The following is a 26176-nucleotide window of genomic DNA, read 5'->3' as shown; positions in this document are numbered from 1 at the left end:
CGGGGGGGACCTTTACTTTTCGGATACGATGTACATCTGATTTCTGTTGAAGATGAAATAAAAGTGTACAACAGTGCCATAAAAAACATGCACATACCTATTCTGTGTAACCTTATCACAGGCTGCTTCAACATGGCTGACTGGTAGATCGGTTCCTTCTCTGACGCAGCAGCGGAAAAGCTGCTGGACGACATCTCTCTTAAAAAAACAACAACAATAGTTCATCTCCTTCGGTCCATTCTGAAGGTTGACATTTGAGGCACGCTTTTACCGTTTGGGATCTGACGTTACTACCCAGGTCCTTTTATGGTCATGAGGTCAATGACTCGAATCAGTCCTCTGCTCCGCTTACTGACTAAACTCTGCCAGATCAACAATGGACAGAGCAATGCTAACGGGCCCAACCCACCCTCCACCCACTCTTCACTCTCCACCCACTCTTCACTCTCCACCCACTCTTCACTCTCCACCCACTCTTCACTCTCCACCCACTATTCACTCTCCACCCACTATTCACTCTCCACCCACTTTTTGACTTATGTTAACCTTGTGATGTGACTGTGACAGTATAATTACACAAAGGCCAACATGACATACAATTATGTCCAGTTCATTCACACCTATTTACCAAGCCTTTTTTTTCCATATCAAGGTCCATTATGTATTCAGCATTTGAGCCACGGACCACCATGAGATTTAGCTCATACTAGTTTTTCATATACCGGTAATTCAAATGGTGGGATATCTAAGGTCATACTGTAGGTCCCCATACCACATTTGTTCCTTGTGAGGATCATATGCGTCTGCATACATACATACATACATACATACATACATACATACATACATATTGAAGTTTTATTGCTGGCGGTCAAACGGTTCATGAGCTATGCCTGTTCAAAGTTAGCATTTTTGGCAGAAGAAGAAGAAAGAAAACATACAAATACAATGAGGGACCATTGGCCCTTCAGGCTTGGTCCCTTAAAAAGTACTGATATGGAATAAATCCCATGAGGACAGTAGATGAAGAATGTCTAGTCCTTTTATTGTTCTGCCATGCGAAGCGTACATCGATGTGTTCGCTAAAGTTTTCATCCTTCCTGTGTCCAGTTGAACCTTAGATACAGTAATTAAACGATCTAGCTGATGTCTTGCACAATCAGCTATATCTCAATCCAACATGTGTATAGTCAGCCAAACTCTTGGTATTTCCAAGTCTCATTCAACTGGTCAGCCTGACCGGGACTTCTCATTTCACGGTGGATGTCCTATATCTGCCGGCCGCAGCCAGCTGGTGGCATCGAGTTACACACACACACAGTCAGAGAAAGAGAGAGTTAGAGGGAGAGGATTTAGGCCTGACCTCTAAATCCTCCAGTTTTCTGAAATAAATATTTTCACGATTTTTCAAAAATAGCAGACCTACAAGCTCGTAGCGCGCCACTTGGTGGCGCGCTATGAGCTTGTAGATCTGCTATTTTTGAATAGCTAAATTATAACAATGTTTAAAATACCAAAAGGGGTTCCCGCCCAAAATGGGTTAACTTCACGTTAACCCCATGGTTTAACTGAACCCACTGAATATTATAATATATGTTTTTAATCTTAAAGAAAGTTTCATAGATAATCAATGTCATATGAGTACTACTTAAACTGGGAAAGCATGTGTCATTTCATATTTTTTTGCGTTGGCTATTCAAAAATATATAAGCTCACAGCTGCGAACTTGTAGATCTGCAATTTCTTTTGAATAATTTAGATTTCTATTTTTGAACACAAATCGGGGAGTGCCTGGCACAAAACAAGTTTGAGAAATACTTCTTGATGGGTTAAAGATTAAACAGGTTAATAAAAAAATAATGGAAAGTATTATTATGGAAACTGTGAAAATGGCAGATATGGTTGTGAGCTTGTATTGTAGTGTATATTTCTGCTGTTTTTTAAAGTAATAAAGTAGGTCATGAAATACAGTGACTCTTCTTTTGAGAGGAGAGCAGAGAGAAAATGCTCCCGTTAAACCAGGCCTTGGCTTCTAAACCAGTAGTTCTCACGAATTAAAAAAGAAAAAATAGCAGACTATTTTTGAATAGCCAACGCTAAAATCTAAAATGACACGGATGCCCTCCCAGTCTTGATGGGTTAATCCAGTGAAAGGTGGAACAGTTCTTTTGAGTGGAGAGAGCAGGGAGAACATTGTTAATACTGCCTCATACAAAGTCCCAGTTCCAGACAGTTACATAATGAAGTGCCGTTATGAATCATGAACCATTCTTTCTATTTTTAGGATTTTAGGTGAATGGCTCGGTCTATACCAAGGTTTGTTATATAGAGCCCCGCCCCCCTCTATTCATTTCAATGGAAGTTGCTCGCTGGTATTTGAAGCACCTGGAAGAACACCCTACTTCCACATTTTCCCAAAATGCGGAAGTGCTAACGCGCCTGAACGCGCCCAAATCGATTCACGAACGAGCCCTCTACGTTAAACCCCAGCTGCACGCTCTTTTGCGCTACGCGCACGAGCAAAACCGGCCGCCTGCAGTCCCAGCTTTGGCCAGTGTAGGCCGCTCTGGAGTCCTCTCTCCTTTCTCTCACCTCGTTGTAGTGGTGCGTCAAGGGCCACTGCATCTGGAGGTCCAGTCAGGGGCCTCAGGGTCACGTCTCTCCTCTCTCCTTCTCTGTAGTGGTGCTTCAAGGGCCACTGCATCTGGAGGTCCAGTCAGGAGCCTCAGGGTCACGACGGCAACTGGGGGTCCTGGTCCAAGTCCAGCTCCTGTTCCAGGACGTGTGGGGGAGGCGTGCGCTCCCGCAGCAGACAGTGCAATAACCCCGCGTGAGTAATGATATCGCACGCACGCACGCACGCACGCACGCACGCACGCACGCACGCACGCACGCACGCACGCACGCACGCACGCACGCACGCACGCACGCACGCACGCACATACATACATACATACACACACACACACACACACACACACACATACACACACATAACAATGACTCACAATCATGAACGTCATTGTCACATCACAGCAGGGGGAGCTCAGGGGGTGATGGCAATTTTTGACAGATAAATCTGATTTTCATATCAGCGCTTGAGTGAATGCATGCACCCGTTCCATGTTACTGTACATGATGTGACACATGCTATAGATATGCATTGTATTGTCTGCATCCTTATTATTATACATTATACGCGCAAACATTGAGGTACAACATGACTCATAAAATAGGCCACAGAAGACGACGGCATATGGTTGGCTGAGGTAGCCCGGCATCTCTTGAACCAACGGGCACATCTTTTTATTTCCAAAGGAACCACTTAAACCCCTATTGCAAAACAATTACGTAACAAAAAATCCTAGACGGTGACCAAAAAAAGTGACCACTTAGAGCCCTTATTCCAAAAATAGCTAAAATAGCCTATCTACAAGCTCACGGAGCGTGTACAGTAGATACTAGACAGGCTGTTTTCAGGAAAACACATTTAGTGTCCTATGTGTCATGGACGTGGAGCCACATGCACTCCCACCACAGCAGAGCCTTGAACAGTGAATTTTTATATGCTGTCAGGCCGTGTTGATTTTGACAAACACTGCTGTCAGGCAGAAACCTCTCATCTCCAAGCTGTGGTGCGAGTCGTTGTGAGCTTGCGGTTTGGATCTGTGGAACGGAGTCAAAACTAAATGTAATGCCTGCAAGGCTGCAACTCCCAAGTGCTTGTCAGGGTGGAGGGTCCTCCCTAGTTCGAATTATATGATTATTTTGGTGGGCCGCGGGCTAAAAAGGTTGGGAAGCCTTGTTGTTAACAAGGGATAATCAATGGGGAGCCGGTTATTATTGAGAAATAATCCCCCAACAGGGTGATTAGAACCCAACATGAAGTTGAGGGGTCTTTATTGGGGTTTGACCGACTCCCCATTGCATATCATTGTTATTACACTGCTACCTATTAAAGGTATATTCAGTGATTTCACTTAATTCAAATATCATTTATTTTTTCTTATTTTTTGGATAATCCTCCCTACTATAAAGTGTGCTGACCATATAAGGAGTTCCTCCCTGTCCCCAGTGAGCCCCTGGGGTCAAAAAACCCTAGTTTCGGTTTGGGCTTTGGGTGGCAAAGCCTTCATCCAATCAGGATGAGAGGGGCCTTCCTCCAATCATGATCGAGTGGGGCGGGCATTGGTGCACGTGCTGTTGGTCTGTTGTACTTCCCCCACTGTAGAGCGTGTCCATGTGCACATCTTGTTACCGGGTGGACCAGGTTTTTTTCCAAATCACTCAAATCACTGAATGCTCCTTTAATATCTAACCCTAAAGAAATGTATAAATTCACCCAAAAGTAACAACAAAACAATTAAACAGCCAATTGCATACGTACAGTATGGTAATGAAAGTAGCTCCATTAATTTATGCCAGGTGCGTCCAGTGCACCACAGAAAAAAACCCCGGTCGGAAGTCCTGATAAAAAATGAATCAATATTCTGTGAGTGCATTGTCTATTTCTCGCCTCAAGAAAACAATCTTGAGTGTACTGTTTGGCTGTTTGTTCACATGGCTGCTTGGAATCTCTCTAGGTCGTCCTCAGACGAGCCCTCCATCGTCGTTTCCAGTCATCCCGGTTCTCCATACATCTGGCCAGTTCGTTGGTACTTTGCGCTCCTGCGTCGCTCTTGAGTACATCCACATATGTTAGCGTGGGACGTCCTCGTGATCGATGCCCGTGTGTTGGTTCCCAAAGCACCAGTTTGCTGGCTGGCAGTTCTTGATGCCTTTGGCAGTGTCCTGCTAGTCTCATTCTCCTGGCTGCTATTTTCTGGCTCACCCTTGGTAATCCCTCATACAGAGTCTTGTTAGTAACATGTACAGTCTTGCTGATGTTAAGTACTGCACGCAGCATTCTGGTGTAGCACCCGTCAAGGGACTTCTGCAGGGTTGGCTTCAGGGTCCAGCATTCACTGCAGTATAGGAGAACAGACTCCACTGTTGCGTAGAAGAAGCTGAGTTTGATTTGTCGGCGGAGATTGGAGTTCCATACACTGGTCATGCCATTCAGGGCCCTCCATGCAAGTGCCTTCCTCACTTTCAGATCTTGCTCGGTTGAGTTGACCCATGAGCCCAGGTACTTGAAGTCCTTGACTTCCTTCAGCACAGTGCCTCCTGTTGTTGTGAGAGGTGGATGTTCCGGTGAGATGTTATAGGTGATAACCTCAGTTTTCTTGGCATTTAGCCTAAGGCCAACATTGGCACACTACAGCTCTACTCTGTTCAGGAGTTCCTGAGCTTGTTCCATGTTGTCGGAGAGCAGGCTGATGTCATCCGCATAGTCCAGGTCTGTCAGGACTACTTTGGGATGTCGTCTCGACCTCCTTGGTGTTAGGGTGAAGCCAAGATCCTGCTCTCGTCCACTGATGGCTTTCCTGAGGGCACTGTGGATTTCGCCTTGGAAAGCTCACTGGTCGTGAAGGGACCATCTTCGATGTCCAGGCCCTGGAGGATTGCCGGCACATCCTCCTCAACTCCATCCGCTGCTGTACCCAGGAGCCCCCGGAAGTGGCCGAACCAGGTAGTCACCCTGTCCTCTGGGCTGTGTCCCTCCTTAGCTCTCTTCCGCCCAGTCATCTCATTGATGACTCTCCAGGCCTCCCCATATTGCCGTTCACCATGCGCTGCCTGCACTCTTTGTACGCTCTCCATCAGTTCCTCTCCTTTTATGGTGTCGTATGTACTGAAGAGAAACTGCTTGGCTTCATTCAGTACAACACGTCTCTCCACGGTTGGTTCACGCTCAAAGTTGAGCCATGCTTCCTCCACCCTGCTGCGTGCAGCTACAACCTCCGGATGTCTGGACCGCATGGACACTCTGGCTTTGTCCAGCATTGGCACGCACAGCCGGGTCACCTCCTCATTCGCAACAACGACTCTCTCGTATTCGCTGCTGGGCTCAGCTCCCTTGTCCAGCTGCCGAAAGTGCTTCCTAACCTCCTCCGTGTACCTGGCTTGCAGGCATGGGTCGGCTGCGAATGCCTTCCAGTCGTGCCGGATCTTGGGGCTTGGCTTGGGGACCCTGAGGCTCAGTCGCACCCTCATGGAGACCACGCGGTGGTCAGAGCCCACAGAGCTGAAAGTGCTGAACGATTCAGCATTCAAGATGGAGCTCCTCCACTTTCGCCTTACACGTATGTAGTCCAGCTGACGTACAGTACCTGTGGCTCGGTCTCGGAAGGTCCATCTCTTGCCTGTTCTTTTCTGGAACATGGTGTTCGCTGCCAGGAGCTGGTGTTCCATGAGGAGGGCGTTGAGGTGTGTGCCATTGCGGTTGGTAGAGTCGTGGTATGGGAAGGGTACGTCCTCTGGACCGAGCCTTGCATTGAAGTCCCCCAGGATTGCCAGGAAGTTGTGTGCTGGGACGTCTCGGACTGCTGTTGCAAGGTCCTCGTAGAACTTCTCCACTTCCACAGATGGTGCCACGTTGGTGGGTGAGTACACGACTATGACTGTTGTTACTGGGTTGCCTGAGAACTCTGCGATGAGGATCCTATCGGTATGGTGGTAAACCCGACGGAGAGCCTTACGTGCCAGAGAACCCAGCATTAGCCCTACACCCCCTGTTGCAGCCTGGGCCTCGTTTCGCCACGCAGATGAAGTGATGAGCGTGCATCTCTCCACTCTGCGGTACACGGTCCGCTCTTCAGTGTGCACTCTTCTGTGTTCTTGGATCCCCAGGATCTCTACTCCACACTTCTCAGCACAGTGTGCTAGCTCCACCAATCTTGCTTCTTCTCTCACTGTGCATGCGTTGAAGGTTCCCATTACAAATGGTCTCCGACAACGCAAGAGTGCATTGGACGGGGTGCTGTGATCGGACAGGGCCCTCCCTTGCGGGTTTAAGGTCCTATCGTCATGGTGTCCTCCGGGAGGAGGACCAGCACCACCGTCCTCTGCGATGTTCCTGCGAACTCCCGCCGCTGGAAGTATAGGATTTGGGATGACTGTGTTCTTCATGGTTGGCTTTACAATGCTAATTAAGGACTGTGGGGCGCAACTCCTCGCAGTCCTGGTTTTAGTTCAGAGTGTCCTTCTCCTAGATGGGTTGCCTTCCACGGCTATGATCCCCATCTGCCCATGCTATTTGCCCATAGCTGGGACAGTGGCATGCTGGATAATTATAGCAGAAATAGAACAATGCAGATTGATATGAGCCAGGTGCTCCCAATCTTTGATTAGACAGCCGTCTGCTGTTGAGTCCAGTGGTCATCATTGGAAAAATAACAAACCTCACATTGACCAATCAGAATCAACCAAAGCCGTGAAATAAGCATTAGTATTGATGATGATTTAAACCTGTGGTCCGGGGACCACAGCTGATTGATGGAGAGTTGGTAACCAAATGAACCCTTATAGATCTTAAACTCTTGAGATTGTAAAATGAAAATGTAAAATGAGGTTAATCTTACGCTCTCAAGAGTTAAATTATTGTTGCATTACGCCTGCATTCAATTACAGAATGTAGACGAATTGTTTTTGTTGTTTTTTTTAACTTTGTTTTTATTTCAAAAAATGAAACATGAACAATGAAACAGAAATCAAACATAAATGTGAATGCAAGAAAACAAAAATACATAACAAAAACAGAGACAATAAAAGAAATCCAAAGAAAAACAGAAAAACAGCTTGACAAACTTCAAAAATACAGCATTTTTCAGACAGTACAAGGCAAGGCAGGGAACAGCAGGAGACATGACCCATAATATACAGCAGATATCCAACATTAATTGTCACAAGCCCGGCCTGCATCCAGCCCTTGCTCGCACCCCGAGGAGACAGAAGCTTATGAACTTTTTCCTGTTATCTCTCCTATGGTACCACATCCATACAGCATGGAATTGTGGACAAAATCGTATCCAACGGCAACAAAATACTCCGTGGCTCAAATGCTGAATAAATAATGGTCCTTGACATGAAAAAGGTTGAAATCCACTGGCTTAAACCAATTTATCAAAGAGGATGTGACAGCTTTATTCCATATCGTCTGGTTTTATTTGGGTTTTTTAGGGTTTTGTTTGTTTGTGTGTGTGTTTGTTCCTGCGGCCTGCAGGCCGGCGTACGGCGGTCGCGACTGCCCCGGCTCCACGTTCGACTACCAGATGTGCAACACGGAGGAGTGTGCCGGGCCTTATGAGGACTTCCGGGCCCAGCAGTGTGTCCAGCGCAGCAACAAGTACCACAAGAACATCAAGCACACCTGGCTGCCCTACGAGCACCCTGACGGTAACTAAGAACATTAGATTAACATCAAACACACCTGGCTGCCCTATGAGCACCCTGACGGTAACTAAGAACATTAGATTAACATCAAACACACCTGGCTGCCCTACGAGCACCCTGACGGTAACTAAGAACATTAGATTAACATCACACACACCTGGCTGCCCTACGAGCACCCTGACGGTAACTAAGAACATTAGATTAACATCAAACACACCTGGCTGCCCTACGAGCACCCTGACGGTAACTAAGAACATTAGATTAACATCAAACACACCTGGCTGCCCTACGAGCACCCTGACGGTAACTAAGAACATTAGATTAACATCAAGCACACCTGGCTGCCCTACGAGCACCCTGACGGTAACTAAGAACATTAGATTAACATCAAACACACCTGGCTGCCCTACGAGCACCCTGACGGTAACTAAGAACATTAGATTAACATCACACACACCTGGCTGCCCTACGAGCACCCTGACGGTAACTAAGAACATTAGATTAACATCACACACACCTGGCTGCCCTACGAGCACCCTGACGGTAACTAAGAACATTAGATTAACATCAAACACACCTGACTGCCCTACGAGCATCCTGACGGTAACTAAGAACATTAGATTAACATCAAACACACCTGGCTGCCCTACGAGCACCCTGACGGTAACTAAGAACATTAGATTAACATCAAACACACCTGGCTGCCCTACGAGCACCCTGACGGTAACTAAGAACATTAGATTAACATCAAACACACCTGGCTGCCCTACGAGCACCCTGACGGTAACTAAGAACATTAGATTAACATCAAACACACCTGGCTGCCCTACGAGCACCCTGACGGTAACTAAGAACATTAGATTAACATCAAACACACCTGGCTGCCCTATGAGCACCCTGACAGTAACTAGGCACATTCGTTTCCCTGGTCGGGACTGCATGGGTCGGGAGTCGGGACCCATTTCTGGGTTACAGACCACTTTTTACGGGTCACACCTCAAGTAAAAATCCCATTTTCTTTTACTACATTAAAAAAAACAATTAAATTAATTATTATTGCTATTGCTACTACTTGTATTTGCCTGTATCTCCCTCTCTGTCTCTCCATCTCTCTCTGTTTGTAGATGGCCGCCCACCCTAGGGCCGGGTTCTGCTTCACGTTTCTTCCAGTTAAGGGGGAGTTTTTTGTTACCACTGTCACAAAATTGCCTGCTCAGGGTGGGGATCATCCCCATCTGTTCTCTGCTCTACATGTAGAGTGTCTTGAAACAACATTGAATACGGCTCCTTCTTGAATAGAGGGGCAGCCTACTATCTCCTACCCTCGGGCACCCGAGAGCAGTGGTGGAAATTAACGAAGTACATTTTCCCCGACGGTTTCGTGCGAGGCCGTATACGGACAAGATGACATCTGCAAGGGGAACCGTCGGGCCGCGTTTCATGCATATTCATACGTATATCAGGCCTATGTATAGAACATCCATATTCATAATGATGTCATTTGCATAATTATTATTCATTGCGTTGTTGTTGTTCTTTTCAGAGGCCCATAAGTGTGAGCTTAGCTGCCGTTCCAAAGAGACGGGAGAGGTGGTCTTCATGAACCAAGTGATGCATGATGGGACACGCTGCAGCTACACCGACCCGTTCAGTGTGTGCGCCCGCGGGGAATGTCTGGTATGTCTGTACTGTAGTAGTACTGCACACGCACGCACGCACACACGTACACACTACACACGCACGTACAGTTGGAGGCCATCGATATTGTCCTTTTCTTTTTGCTGAGGTTTGCGTGATCTGCGCAAAACCCCTTTTGGTGTTTTAAACATTATGTTATAATTTAGCTATTGAAAAATAGCAGATCTACAAGCTCATAGCGCGCCACCGAGTGGCGCGCTATGAGCTTGTAGGTCTGCTATTTTTGAAAAACCGTGAAAATATTTATTTCAGAAAACTGGAGGATTTAGAAGGATTTTTTTAAATTTTGAGGTCAGGCCTAAATGGGTCAAATGATAAGGGACAATATCGGTGGCACCCAACTGTACACACTACACACGCATGTACACACTACACACGCACGTACGTACACACTACACACGCACGTACACACTACACACGCACGTACACACTACACACGCGCGTACGCAGGGAGGCACGTGCAGCCCATGATCAACTGTCGGCAGGACATGTTTCCACATTGATTTATTATGCCCTATTTATATTGTGGTGTTGTACAGTGTGGTGCTAAAGTAGTGAAAATAGCCAATCCTCACTGTACAAGCGCGCAACGCAAGCGTGCAGATAATTGGCAATGTTTTTGGAACGCTTCTTTGGAATGATTTACAATTTGTTTAGGCGTTTAGCAGACGCTAATCCCCCAACAGGGTGATTAGAACCCGACATGAAGTTGAGGGGTCTTTATTGGGGTTTGACCGACTCCCCATTGCATATCATTGTTAGTACACTGCTACCTATTAATACCATTACCCTAAAGACATTTATAAATTCACCCAAAAGTAACAACAAAACAATTAAACAGCCAATTGCATACGTACAGTATGGTAATGGAAGTAGCTCCATTAATTTATGCCAGGTGGGTCCAGTGCACCACAGAAAAAAAAAAACGGTCGGAAGTCCTGATTAAAAATGAATTAATATTCTGTGAGTGCATTGTCTATTACTCGCCTCAAGAAAACAATCTTGAGTGTACTGTTTGGCTGTAAATTACATAGTGTGTGTTTGTTCACATGGCTGCTTGGAATGCTGGATAATTATGGCAGAAATAGAACAATGCAGATTGATATGAGCTGCACACGCACTGCACACGCACGCACGCACGTACACAATACGCACGTACACACGCACGTACACACTACACACGCACGTACACACAGAGGCACGTGCAGCCCATGATCAGCTGTCGGCAGGACATGTTTCCACATTGATTTATGGCCCTATTTATATTGTGGTGTTGTACAGTGTGGTGCTAAAGTAGTGAAAATAGCCAATCCACACTGTACAAGCACGCAACGCAAGCGTGCAGATAATTGGCAATGTTTTTTGGAACGCTTCTTTGGAATGATTTACAACTTGTTTAGGCGTTTAGCAGACGCTCTTAATCCAGAGCGATTTACTACCGTAAGCAAGAAGTAAACACATCAAATGCATATAAATCGTCGTCTAGGAGGATATGAAAGTTAAAATGTGAAAATGTTGGACCAATGCAAAGTATTAACAAGAGGCCTGTGACCTCATAATAACTACGTTGGGTCCATATTCGGAACACAGGCTTTTATTTTTTAGATAATGATCTTTCCACCTGTCAGCGACGATATGGGTCTATACTGTTCAGCTGATCACCATCTGACTTTTATATTGACTGAGATTTGTCTGTGTATAATGACACACACACACACACACACACACACACACACACACACACACACACACACACACACACACACAGACACACACACACACACACACACACACACACACTCACACTCACACACACGGGGGCGGATTATTAACCCTTTGTGGTGCCCGGTGATTTCGATCCGTTTCAGGGTTTTTGAAAACTGTAGTTACTGGTTAATCTGTAGATTTGGAATATTATTTCAAAACATACTGTAATCACTTCAGCCCTACTGTATATACATTTCGGTCATTTGAAAATAGCAGATCTTGTAGATCTGCTATTTTTTTTTTAATTTTCGTTTTTTCATGTCATATGAAAGCAGGTAATCATAGCTTCAAATTGACCCACCAGTTTTGGAGATATGGCTTATAGAGTAACTTGAAATGGACATTCTGCATAAGGACTACTTTTACTTTTGGTATTTAAAGTACATTTCGATGCCAATACCTTTGTACTTTCACTCAAGTACATTTTGAATTCCGGACTTTTACTTGTAACAGAGTATTTCTATATTGCAGTATTAATACTTGTACTTAAGCAAAACATGTGAGTACCTTTTCCACCACTGGCCCTTCCATTATGCCAGCACTGGACACTCATCTGGTACGGAGCCAAAAGTCTGTCCTTTTCTGTCCAAGTAGCAGTTTAGGACTTGGAGGTTTCTATCTGACAGTCTGTGTGGTTACATAACGTACCACCTGCGCCCTGCACTGTACTGTACTTATGATGTAACCTGTCAAATGTATCTTGATTAAAGACCTGCCAGGAAATCACACTTAAATTGAATAGCGTATCTAATGAGTAGCTAATGTATGCATCTACCTGGACAGATGCCTACAATAATGTGCGTGAGCGCTTCTGCAAGGAACATTCTCCTGGCATGTGCTGCGTGTGTTGAAAGCACATCGGATCATTTGGATTCCATCCAGAAGTCAGCATGTCTTCTATGGAAGCAACTGAAAATAGCCGATCTACACATGCTCTCAATGCTTTCAATCTTGCAGATGAGCTAATTTTGCGCATTATATTAAGATTTATTCGAGCATTTGAAGTGGTCAAACGTGCAACATCCCTAATGGATAATTTGCATAAAAGCAAAGGTTAAAGTCGGCTTGTTTGTAAAATCTTTAGTTGTTTATTTAAGCTTGTTTGCTAATGTTGTTTAAAACCGTGGTTCTCAAATACTAATACTGTATGTATTAGCGATATTAGCGAACAAAACCATATGACAAACACAAAATCAGACGATACAACCGCTTAAAATGACAAGACAAACCAAAACAAAAGACGCAATACATATATCAGATCTAAAAATCTTTGTTCGCTACTCTTTATAACTATCCTAATAGAAAAGGTCCAGGGGTCCAGCTCACCATTTATCCATAAGATCATTTATACAGGTATGTGTCATTTTAGATTTTCAACATTGGCTATTAAAAATAGCAGATATACTATTTTTCAACATTTCCAAAACGTGTTGAAAGTGTGAGAACTACTGATTTAGAGTCAGTGGTTTAAATGACAAGCACTTGGAATTGTATTGTTCCACAGATAAATATTGTGAAAATAGCAGATATAATAGCAAATAGCTCACAATGCGAGGCATTGGGTGATCGACCCACATGTTGAGCATCACTGATTTAGAATGCATTTTGGACAATCGGGCCTCAGGTCTTATTTTAATGTGTTAAAAGTCAGTCACGACTCGAGCCTCTTTCTTTGTGTCTCACGATTCTGCCGTTTTACTTTTTTTCCGGCTAGGCAGCAGCAAAAGAAGATTGGTGTTGTGGGTTTATTTCACTCTTTGAGTTAGATTTTCACCTTGAGCATAAAATTGAGACCACTCCATGGAGAGCAGGGCCTCTTGGCTGTTATGACTATCTTGTTGTTATGTCTGGCGGTGTTGCATCATGGTGTCAGAGCAGAGCTGTCAGCAGCCTGCTGGCTGGCTGGCTGGCTGTCAGCAGCCTGCTGGCTGGCTGGCTCCGGACCAGATGTGTGTCCAATTTCGTCCATGGCGTCATTTCCACAGACTAATCTCAGTCAATATAAAAGTCAGATGACCTTGGCTCATTGTAGTAAGTATGCCGAGCCATGAGGCCCAAAGGGGCAGCCAGGAGCCTATCTCCTGTTTCCTTAGTGTGTGAGGCAGCTTGATGCACAAGTACTGTACATCCCCTGGACATGACGCTAGTATATGTCGAAGGGACTTACCCCAATCCAAGCCTTGATGCTGAGTGCCTATAGCAGGGAGGCACTGGCTAGGGGTGCACCGATCAGGTTTTTTGGGACTGATCCCGATCACCGATTTTTTTCTCACATGATCGGTCGATACAGGTGCTGATACCGATCTTGTGCGTAAGGGGAAAATTCTAATATTTCTAAAATTATTAATACATCAAAATCCACGTCAAAAGTGTTCCTGTGTGTGTGTGGAGGAAGGGGAGAATGTTTAGGCCTGTCACATTGATGCAAAGTGATATTATACTATATCAGATTTACTTTTGTTTACCATTTAAATGGTATAAAATATCTGTTTCTCTAGATCGGGTAAATTGCTTTCACATTTTTATAGTCTTTGGTATGACACGGCCATGGATCAAACCCCAACCTGCAGTCCCTGCAAGGTAGACACTCTAACCACAAGGCCACTGAGCTGGTGCTTCTCAAATGTATTATTTGCAAAGAACCCCCCCCCCCTCCACCCATTTTGTATGTCCTTGGCAAAAACATTTTTTTAACAAAAATTGTCCACCACAAGCCAGCATGGCGATAGTCTCACGTAACCACACAACTATTCCACAATCTCCTGATGCCATATAAAGTCTGGAACTACACCTCCCAAAATCCGCAAGGAAGCTGCTATTTCGGTTCACGGAAATATATTTTAAAATATATATATATTAATATAATATATTTTAAAAATATATATTTCCATATCTGCTAAGCAGTAGGCTATATGCTCAGATGATTTCGATTTATATTAGGATACATTTGCGCGACTGTAAAGATGAAACGGAAGGAGCTAGGAGGCTTCACTTCCGCTTTATATCGCTTGCTCATGATCAGAGCTTACGTTCTCCAGACTGTATAAGGGAAGCATTTGAAAATGTGCGAGAGGCAACAGTCTGGCCACGCAACACTAGCATGGCGATGACTATAAGGGATGTCCCGATCTGATTCCAATCATTTGATTTTGAGTTTCTGCCGATACCGATTTTTCCCGATCCGATATTTATATTTGTATAGAACACTTACACTTACAGTATGTCATATCATCATCAATAGTACAATAATAAAAATCACAGACAATATCCAGTCTAATTTCATGATATGGATATAATATTGATACTAGGGATGTCCCGATCACGTTTTTTTTTGTGCTCCCCATCCGATTCCGATCATTTGAAAATGACGTGATCGCCCCCGATTTCCGATCACGTGATCGGATCGGGACATCCCTAGCGATGACCCCTGCTCTGCTTTGCTCTTGTCCTGTTGCAGCACGTGGGCTGTGACAAGGAGGTGGGCTCCTACAAACAGGAAGACAAGTGTGGAGTGTGTGGGGGGGACAACTCACACTGTCGCACCGTTAAGCTGACACTCACCAAGACGCCCAAAAAGACAGGTACGTTTTAAAAATAGTTTTTTTTTTTTAATGCAAAATATGGCCATGTTAAGGTGCTCCCATCAAGACATAATGCTGTCCATTGTGCTTATAGTACACATTTTATGTCCATTGTTATGTGCTATTTTGTATGAGACCATCATGGTGACTTCATACTGCTTCATACTGCATTTACACATGTTTATGTTTGAGAGGATCATCTCTGTCTGCACCAGACCTTTATTCTGCCCATGCTTTGATTTTGAGTTTAAGAAAATTAGGTATGTGCATTTATATCTAGCGCCTTTATCCAAGGCACTTTACATAGATCATGCATTATTACATTCACCCATTCACATCTTCACGATGGTGGCGGAAACCATGCAAGGCACCAACCAGCACATCAGGAGCAATTAGGGGTTCAGTGTCTTGCTCAAGGACACTTCAACACTAACTCTGGGGGAGCCCGGGTTTGAACTGGCAACCTTGCGGTTACCATCCGGCCACTCTACCCCTGAGCCACCGCCGCCAGTATTGACTTTGTGAAAAGAGCCGGCTGACATGGTGAAGAGTTTTTTTGTTTGAATGAATGATTCTTTATTTTTTGTATATCTTCATATGAACCTTTAGTTGAGAGTAGCCTGGAACTCACCTATGCTTTTTATGGCATAGGCAGCTCCCGGCAGGATCCGCCGGCAGAAACTATGAGACATGAGACTATTAATTAGAGCGAGAGAGAGGAGAGTGTGTGTGTATATGTGTGCATGTGTGTGTCAATTTAACAAAGGTGCAGACGATCAGAAATCAGCAGAGAGTGAGTGATGTTTGTGCTACTCTATGCCGAATAGAGCGTCGCAGTCCCGCCTCCTACCCTGGACCAGGAAATGAAACCCAATGCATTATTCTCATAGACATTTCTTAAAGTATTTATTTAAAGACGATTACGCCGCGGACAAAGCCAACTCGAGTCGTGACAACTCATGACAACACAAACAATATTATAGACGTCTGGGTTTCCGAGGCTAGTTGAGAGTGACATTCAGCCCTCAGACACTATTGACTATATTATTCGATGAAACACAATGGTGTAAAAGCTGATGGATGAGCTGGAGAATTATTTCTTCAGTGTGATTGAAAAACATTCGCTCAAAACTAAGAAATGGGTAGCTACAAATAGAGATGGAAGTCATGGACGAACTTGATGTTGATGTGCCACTGAAAATGTATCTGACTTTTGGTAAAACGGTAAATTGTTACTTTTTGTTGTTGTTGTTGTTGTCTTGTGGCTCCCAACTTTAAGTAATCTTAACAATTGTGGCCTCCAGTTTAATGTAGTTGAATACCCCTGTGCTGTGAGCTTGTAGATCTGCTATTTTTGAATAGCCAAAGTATAAAATAATGGTTAAAGTGGTTAAAAGCTAAAATGACACGGATCCTTTCCCTCGTTTTAATGGGTTAAACCCTAAGTCATTATTTGATAATCTGACCTGAGTTCCAGCCAGGGCAGGAATTCCAGGGAGACCACGAAGGCCATGGCCATCGTTGCCCCTCAGTTTGGCCATGTGCCCCTCAAGAAAACGGCATGCCGCAGCCACAAATAGGTCCCGATAGGGGGCACGGTGGCACAGTCGGTAGCGCTGTCGCCTCACAGCTAGAAGGTCCTGAGTTTCATTCTCGCTGGGGGCGTGTTCTCTCCTCCGCGCCATCAGTGCATGCATGCACGTACCCTAGGTGGGGTTCCCCCCCCCCCGTGTCCCCTAGGGCAGGGATTCTCAACCCGTGGGTCGCGACCCCTCGGGGGGTCGCCAAATTATTTTAGGGGGTCCCCAAATTATTAAAAAAAAAAAAAAAAAATTATTTTTTTAAATTTTATTTTCACGATTTTTCAAAAATAGCAGACCTACAAGCTCGTAGCGCGCCACTCGGTGGCGCGCTATGAGCTTGTAGATCTGCTATTTTTCAATAGCTAAATTATAACATAATGCTTAAAACACAAAGGGGTTCCCGCCCAAAATGGGTAAGGTTATTGTAGCAGTCAATTTATATTGGGGGTCGGGAGGGGGCGGGGCGGGGCGGGGGTCCCGAGACATTGCCAAAGCATTTCCGGGGGTCCCCGGCCAAAAACGTTGAGAACCCCTGCCCTAGGGTAGGTACCCTCACCAAAAACATGCAGTAATCCTGGTCTCTAAACTACCTCACCCTGGCCGGCCGGCCCGGGGCGCCTGATGGAGGGGAAAGGAACTGGTTGGAATGTTCCTTCCACGCGCTACAGTACGTCCAAACGGGGAAACTCCCCCCCTGTCAGGTGAAAAGAAGCGGCTTGGACTCCTCATGCATTGAAGGAAGCATGAGGTCAGTCCGTTGCTCTCCTCATGTTGGCAGGAGGGAGTGGTAGAGCCCAGGATTACATTAGATAATTGACACTGGGTAAAAAAATGAGTTAAATTGTGGTATAAAAAATATAGGAAAAAAACCCACTGTTTGGGAAACGCTGAACTATAGCTGCCCTCTTTTTTTTTGTCTGTCTGTTGCAACAGGTATGCTGAAGATGTTCGACATCCCCGTGGGTGCCCGTCACATTGTCATCGAGGAGAACGACACCTCTCCTCACATCATTGGTAAGTGTGTGTGTACTGTACCTCCATCTTGTTATTTATCCCATTCTGGGCGGGAACCCCTTTTGGTGTTTTAACCAAAGCTCGTAGCGCGCCACCGAGTGGCGCGCTACGAGCTTGTAGGTCTGCTATTTTTGAAAAATCGTAAAAACGCGGCACAAATCTTTGAATATATATTCTTTCAGAGCAAACGTTTTTCTTATTTCGACGTCAGGCCTAAATGGGTTATAACTATAAGACCCTGCCTGGGCAACCGTGGCAGCGCCGCTATACACCGCATTATAGCTTTATGATTGGTGAGAATGAATGAGAGCTTAGAGGCAGCCTGACATGTTTGAACTGCTTCGAGTTTCTTGTGTGTGCGTGTGTATAAAAGAAAGGCCTCACTGTCAGTATAACCACACAGGGAGGAAGTGGTTGAACTCTCTCTCTCGCTCTCTCTCTGAGTGAAGACTTGGTGTTTGGCGTTCCCACTGTCTCTATACCTCTAAAAGCCTTTAGCTGACCTTGATGTGTGTCATGTCGTCTGTATATGTTCAATACGTTTCAATATGATGTATTGAAACAAGACTGCAGCTCTGAAACGGTCAGAGAGAGAGAGAGAGACTCTCCGCAAACAATAGTTATCTGTGAAATTGCCTGGGGAGAGTTATGATCACTAGTGGCGTTCAGCCAAACACACTCCTCTCCTCTCCTCTCCTCTCCTCTCCTCTCCTCTCCTCTCCTCTCCTCTCCTCTCCTCTCCTCTCCTCTCCTCTCCTCTCCTCTCCTCTCCCCTCCCCTCCTCTCCTCTCCTCTCCTCTCCCCTCCCCTCTCCTCTCCCCTCCTCTCTCCTCTCCTCTCCTCTCCTCGCCTCTCCTCTCCATGGACTCCATTAGTTCATAGGGAGATGAGCAGACAGCAGGACTCACAGACAGACTATTACCGTTGGCTCGACTGCAATGCCAAACAAACATCTCCAAATGCACATGGACACTTTCCCAGTTAGCAGAGGAATCCCGGCGGTTGTTTAAAGAGTTCCTGCACTGACTGACTGTTTATTTAATTCACATCGAGGCTCATTCAGTGCTTTGTGTGCCCTTGATAAAGTATTCTACCATACTGTGCATACATGGTGGAAAGATTTAATACAATAAAATATAAATAAAACATATCCTTACTGTTGGGCAGAAACCCAGATGTTCCCTTCTAACTCTTCGCGCTTCCCTCTTCTTTTCCTGAAGGTTTTATTCACTGATTATTCTACTGCTTTGCTACCAAAAAGAAGTGTCTATAGGGAATCTGAATAGAATGAATATATAATATCTCCACATTTCAACTTTTTATGTGTTTTCTTATTGTTATTTTAAATGGCTTACTTTGTTACAACATAATTTTTGCTATATTTTCTCATTTCTTTCTTGGTTATAACTTATAAGTGTGTCCGTGTGGGTTTTTATATTGAACCGCTGACAAGTATTAACAATACGACCAATAATAACTACATTGGATTCATTGGAACACAGGTTCTTTCCCCCCCATTTCTATTCCTGAAAAGTAACGCTTTTGGAGATTTGATATTATGAGCATGCACAACTAAAACTGTGTCTCTGTGCTTGGCTCGACAGCTGTTAAGAATCAAGTTACCGGGAGTTTCATATTGAATGCGAAGAGCGAAGACGCCAAGTCGAGGACCTTCATCGAGAACGGCCTGGAGTGGGAGTACTCCATCGGTGGAGAGAAGGAGAGCCTGAAGACCGCTGGGCCCCTTCACGAGGGCATCGTAGTGCTGGTGAGAGAACATGGAACATGTAGGCCTCATTAGACAGCATTGTAGTGCTGGTGAGAGAACATGGAACATGTAGGCTTCATTAGACAGCATTGTAGTGATGGTGAGAGAACATGGAACATGTAGGCTTCATTAGACAGCATTGTAGTGCTGGTGAGAGAACATGGAACATGTAGGCCTCATTAGACAGCATTGTAGTGCTGGTGTGGTGAGAGAACATGTATGGTTCATTAGACAGCATTGTAGTGCTGGTGAGAGAACATGTATGGTTCATTAGACAGCATTGTAGTGCTGGTGAGAGAACATGGAACATGTAGGCCTCATTAGACAGCATTGTAGTGCTGGTGAGAGAACATGGAACATGTAGGATTCATTAGACAGCATTGTAGTGCTGGTGAGAGAACATGGAACATGTAGGCTTCATTAGACAGCATTGTAGTGCTGGTGAGAGAACATGGAACATGTAGTCTTCATTAGATTAGACAGCATTGTAGTGCTGGTGAGAGAACATTTAGGCTTCATTAGACAGCAGCTGGTGAGAGAACACTTGGCTTCATTTCAAATGCAAGTGGTGGAAAGTGCATTCACTCAAGTACTTAGTACTGTAATTTAGAGGTGCTTTTTCTTTACTGGAGTAGGCTATTTCCAGTTTTCTATATACTACATCTCAGACTGAAGCAAATCTTTTTTACTTTTTTTTTTTACATTGACCACTTTGGTCCTGTATAGATTTTGGGCAATTTGAAAATAGCCGATCTAAAAGCTCACAATTCGTCGCATCTACAGTATATTTCAATTATATTTATATATACATTTTATACATTTGAAAACTTCTGCACAATGTACTTCTTTTGTTACTTTAAGTACATTTTGACCAATATTTGTAGGCTACTTTTAAATTCCTGACTTTTACTCATAACAGAGTGTGCATACATTGCAATATTGATACTTTTCCCACTGCTGCATATGGCTTCATTCAAACAGGGCCTCCGCACTTCCTGTGTTCTTTTGTACTCCTCTTTCTACTAACAAAAAAGTAGTACAGCTTAATTCCCAAAAGGTGTAAAATGCAAACTTGCAAAGAAAAAGATTCAAGGGCACCTCGGTGTTTCGACCGAGGTCTTCGTCAGGGTCTATCTCCATATAGACCTGCCTTGCTCATTAATAATTCATTCTATATATAAATTATTCTTTGCAAGCCTGCATGCGTCTAGTAGCCAGCCCATAGAGCCCGGACATGTGTGAACCCGGACATGTTGAGTACACCAAGGTTTTATGTTAGACATATTTAGTATGGATCCCCAGCATGTAGAAACTGCCGGATGCTAACTTGCATATGTTGAGCTATTTTCATAATTGGCATAATATGTGACCATACCAATTACAACCTATAGAAGGCAAAATATTCAAAACGTCATCATGCTTTAAGTAGCATGTGACATGTCAAACTGGGGGGTTTTCATGATGCTGAATCCATTCCAATCATTCATTTTGCAAAAAAACACTCATTGGGCTAAAAACGTCCAATGCCGTCATCACAAATTGATGATGTCAGCACATTTGGGCAAGTGGGCATGGCCATTTTAAGCCCAATAAAACATACTTATACTTATACTTCATTGTAGTCTGCACTGAAGCGATGGTTCTCAAAGTGGGGTCTGGGGACCCCCGGGGGTCCTTGCGGTGGTTCCACGGGGTCCCCAGCAAAATGTGTTAATACAGCATCACAACTTTATCCATGCTTCAAGTTCATACGTGGGCTACTCAAACTCAAACTTTGACTATTTAGTATTGGAAAATGTTTAAAATGTTTTTCTTATTTTAATTTTAACTTATTTTTCTGGGGGTCACTGGCACAAAACTTTTTCCACGGCCAAATACATATCAATTTGGTGGCCCTAGACACGAAAACGTTTGAGATCCAGCTATAGTGGTTTATAATTTGCAGTATTTTAACCTATAAGTAAAACCAAACTGTACAGTATATCATGTTGTTTCCGTCTGTACTGTAGGTCATCCCGCAGGAGGAAGACACCAAGATCAGCCTGACGTACAAGTACATCATCCACGAGGACCTGCTGCCACTCATCACCAACAACAACGTCCTGCTGGCAGAACTGGACACGTACGAGTGGGCTCTGAAGAGCTGGTCGCACTGCTCCAAGCCCTGTGGAGGAGGTCAGTGTCTAAGTACATTAACTCACTGCTCCGAGCCCTGTGGAGGAGGTCAGTGTCTAAGTACATTAACTCACTGCTCCAAGCCCTGCGGAGGAGGTCAGTGTCTAAGTACATTAACTCACTGCTCCAAGCCCTGCGGAGGAGGTCAGTGTCTAAGTACATTAACCCACTGCTCCGAGCCCTGTGGAGGAGGTCAGTGTCTAAGTAACTCACTGCTCCAAGCCCTGCGGAGGAGGTCAGTGTCTAAGTACATTAACCCACTGCTCCAAGCCCTGCGGAGGAGGTCAGTGTCTAAGTACATTAACCCACTGCTCCGAGCCCTGTGGAGGAGGTCAGTGTCTAAGTACATTAACCCACTGCTCCAAGCCCTGCGGAGGTGGTCAGTGTCTAAGTACATTAACCCACTGCTCCGAGCCCTGTGGAGGAGGTCAGTGTCTAAGTACATTAACCCACTGCTCCAAGCCCTGCGGAGGTGGTCAGTGTCTAAGTACATTAACCCACTGCTCCGAGCCCTGTGGAGGAGGTCAGTGTCTAAGTAACTCACTGCTCCAAGCCCTGCGGAGGAGGTCAGTGTCTAAGTAACTCACTGCTCCAAGCCCTGCGGAGGAGGTCAGTGTCTAAGTAACTCACTGCTCCAAGCCCTGTGGAGGAGGTCAGTGTCTAAGTACATTAACCCACTGCTCCAAGCCCTGCGGAGGAGGTCAGTGTCTAAGTACATTAACCCACTGCTCCGAGCCCTGTGGAGGAGGTCAGTGTCTAAGTACATTAACCCACTGCTCCAAGCCCTGCGGAGGTGGTCAGTGTCTAAGTACATTAACCCACTGCTCCGAGCCCTGTGGAGGAGGTCAGTGTCTAAGTACATTAACCCACTGCTCCAAGCCCTGCGGAGGTGGTCAGTGTCTAAGTACATTAACCCACTGCTCCGAGCCCTGTGGAGGAGGTCAGTGTCTAAGTAACTCACTGCTCCAAGCCCTGCGGAGGAGGTCAGTGTCTAAGTAACTCACTGCTCCAAGCCCTGCGGAGGAGGTCAGTGTCTAAGTAACTCACTGCTCCAAGCCCTGTGGAGGAGGTCAGTGTCTAAGTACATTAACCCACTGCTCCAAGCCCTGTGGAGGAGGTCAGTGTCTAAGTACATTAACCCAGTGCTCCAAGCCCTGTGGAGGAGGTCAGTGTCTAAGTACATTAACCCGCTGCTCCAAGCCCTGTGGAGGAGGTCAGTGTCTAAGTACATTAACACACTGCTTCGAGCCCTGTGGAGGAGGTCAGTGTCTAAGTACATTAACACACTGCTCCGAGCCCTGTGGAGGAGGTCAGTGTCTAAGTACATTAACTCACTGCTCCAGTCCAAGCCCTGTGGAGGAGGTCAGTGTCTAAGTAACTCACTGCTCCAAGCCCTGTGGAGGAGGTCAGTGTCTAAGTAACTCACTGCTCCAAGCCCTGTGGAGGAGGTCAGTGTCTAAGTAACTCACTGCTCCAAGCCCTGTGGAGGAGGTCAGTGTCTAAGTACATTAACTCACTGCTCCGAGCCCTGTGGAGGAGGTCAGTGTCTAAGTAAATTAACCAATTTTGACCTGTGGCCCGATTCTAAAAAATAAAAGGCTTCTAAATCCTAACAGTTTTCTGAAAAACCTGTTTCTATGCCAGTGGTGCTCAACCTTTTTCATCTCAAGGACCCCCAGAATTATCTGTATTTGGCCTCCGACCCCCATCTGAAAATATGTAGTTCCAGGGATTCGTTAATAAGGAGAGAGCTGTAAAGGGGATATTGTCTATCTATGGTGTATATCAGGGGTCTGCAACCTTTTGGAAACAAAGTGCCATGTTTGTATTTTCTAAATTGGCAGTGTGCCATGTCAATTGTCAACGTTAATTTTAATGACACCACATAGAAAATTCCAACATATTTTGATTGTACACAAATATAACCTTTTCCCTTCCTTTTAAAAATGTTGTCTCACATTGTTATTTATAATGATCATTATAGTCAATAACTCGCAATAACTCGACTCTCTCCCCATGAAGTCAGAGTTCAGAGTTTTAATGAATGTAGAATTATGTGCAGGATGTAATTTACATACAAATGTGAGGGACTTTATTTATTTGACTGTTTAGTCAATAGTCAATAGTTTACCAAAAAGCCTGTCTCTCACACTTATGCCAGTGTGCCAGTGAACACCATCCTTGGTGCCAATGTTGGCACTGGTGCCACAGGTTGCCTACCCCTGGTGTATAATATCATTATTGAAGTGTTTTTTTAACAATAGAGTTGATTACTATGGGCCGTGATAAGGCGGCGCAATGACGGTATAGGCAGTACTACAATGTAACCAATTTACGCAGGCATTCAGAAAAAAAAAAAATTGTCGTAAAAGTAATCCAAACATAATCTAATGAGTTACTTTTCTCAGTGAGTAATCTTGTAACGTAAGGGACCGGTCGAAATTTAAATAGGGGTACCCCTGGAGGAAATGTATGTGTCCTGATATAAAATAACATCACCCTCCCTGTGAATGAAAATAAAAATCCAGTCCCCTCCCCAGGTGATTAAACAAAAAGGAATCACCCTCTCCTATTAATTAATATCACATTTACCTGAGTATTATTTATTCCTAACTTTAATCTGCTAGCGTTTTTAATATGTGAGAAAATAAAGTGACCGCAAAAATCGCGAAAAAAAACTGTCCGCTGTGAGGCTTGAACTCACGGCCAACGTGGACAATGGTCTCGAAGTCTAACGCCTAACACAGCAAGCAATGGAACCTATTGAAAAGTGGGGGTTGAAGTGTGTACTTACACACTTGGATAGGCCAAGCACAATGATTGACGGAGAACAATGAAAACCGGTCCTGTTGGGAAGAACCAAGTGAAAGCAACAGAGGTATATCGTTGACCAAAGTTGTACATTAATTCAGAAAAGCTGTAGTATTAGATATATATATAAAACCCAGACTATTTTATTATCAAAATTGGATCACCCTCCCTTGGACTCGAAATAAAATTAGCTCACCCTCCCTCTGACTAAAATTAATAAGACATGGCCCTCCCCTATTTTCCTCCAGGGCCCCCTTTTTTAAATTTCGACTGGTCCCTAACAGGATTATTTTTAATGGCAGTAATCCAGTAACCTAACGAAGTTACTTTAGAAAGTATACCCAGTGCTGTTTTCCATGCATCTCAATGAGTGAGAAGGACAGCTTGCCATGTCTCCTCTCTTGCTAACGTGCCTATTGGACAAGGACGGGTTGCGGAGGGACTTAGCGAAGGGCTAATATTGTTCCATGATCATACAGGTATTCAGGACATTAATAACAGTGAATTGTTCCACATTGATCACACAGGTATTCAGTACACCAAGTACGGCTGTCGGAGGAAGAGCGATGGCCGCTTGGTGCATCGCAACTTCTGCGAGACCAGCAAGAAGCCCAAGCCCATCCGCAAGCGGTGCAACGTCAACGAGTGCAGCCAGCATGTGTGAGTGTGTGTCCCTCCCTCTACTGGATGTTTTGCTTTAACCACTTGAAACGCCAGCGTGTGAGATATTGTGAGGAAAGCTATCGCGGAAAATGGCCGATCGATAAGCTCATAGCATGTGACGCGTTGGAGAACCCATGACTGCAGTCGCCGTGGTTTTCTGGTTCCACTGAAACATCGGCCGTTCAGTTTTCCCCCATAGAGATTTACAAAAATATCAAGCCATCCAGAATCCTGGTGAATCGTGACCATAAAACCTTTGATTCTGTGAAAAAATGAAAACTTGCTTTGCGGACCACTTGGGGGTCCACGGACCACCTACCTCAAAATACATACCAATAATTAATATGATCTATTAAAGCGCATCACCCACACTCACACTCAAACGGGTAAGGAGTGGAGTGGAGTGGACAAGTATAAAGTTTACTATTATTAATGATACATACATAGCTTGCGGATTTAGTTCAGTCAGGTATACTCGAGGGGTGTATTCAGACCCACATTTCATATGCTGACGTGGCAATCAGCTGACCAATTGGACCAATTTAAGCTCACCTACGTAAGACTGCATTCTTCCTGCGTTCCTTCTGCATAATGCGTTCCTGGTTGTTGTTTGCTCCCACCACCACCCCAGCACCACCAATGGGCTCTGCTATTTCTGTTCCCCATCTGGGGGTTGTTATTGTATATCTATCTCCCTGCTCTTAATGTTTAATGATGGTTGTCTAAGGCCTCATTCACACCTAAGACACACGCAAGACACACTTGTGTCCTGTGTCTTCTGTGTGTTATGGCCGCCTCAATGCATTTCCAATGGGAGTCACATGGTTTCATGACACAACCTT

The 26176-nt window shown here is 44.8% G+C and overlaps 1 protein-coding gene across 2 annotated transcripts in view; it reads left to right on the top strand.

Moving 5' to 3' along the window:
• adamts14 (ADAM metallopeptidase with thrombospondin type 1 motif, 14) overlaps positions 1 to 26176 on the top strand; it is a gene marked incomplete at its 5' end in the record, with an annotated part of 102359 nt that overhangs the window by 68245 nt on the left and 7938 nt on the right. For both annotated transcript variants that reach the window (XM_079493075.1, XM_079493074.1), the window contains 8 exons: positions 2682 to 2830; positions 8105 to 8277; positions 9818 to 9951; positions 15197 to 15320; positions 17837 to 17917; positions 19522 to 19685; positions 21695 to 21860; positions 25199 to 25331. In XM_079493075.1, the coding sequence (XP_079349201.1) occupies positions 2682 to 2830; positions 8105 to 8277; positions 9818 to 9951; positions 15197 to 15320; positions 17837 to 17917; positions 19522 to 19685; positions 21695 to 21860; positions 25199 to 25331 (1124 nt within the window). The remainder of the gene's footprint in view (positions 1 to 2681; positions 2831 to 8104; positions 8278 to 9817; positions 9952 to 15196; positions 15321 to 17836; positions 17918 to 19521; positions 19686 to 21694; positions 21861 to 25198; positions 25332 to 26176) is intronic.

This window comes from Electrona antarctica, assembly GCF_951216825.1.
Source record: "Electrona antarctica genome assembly, chromosome: 22".
NCBI lineage: Eukaryota > Metazoa > Chordata > Actinopteri > Myctophiformes > Myctophidae > Electrona > Electrona antarctica.
Note: the sequence above shows the minus strand (reverse complement) of the source record. Positions and strands in the feature narration are given on the sequence as shown.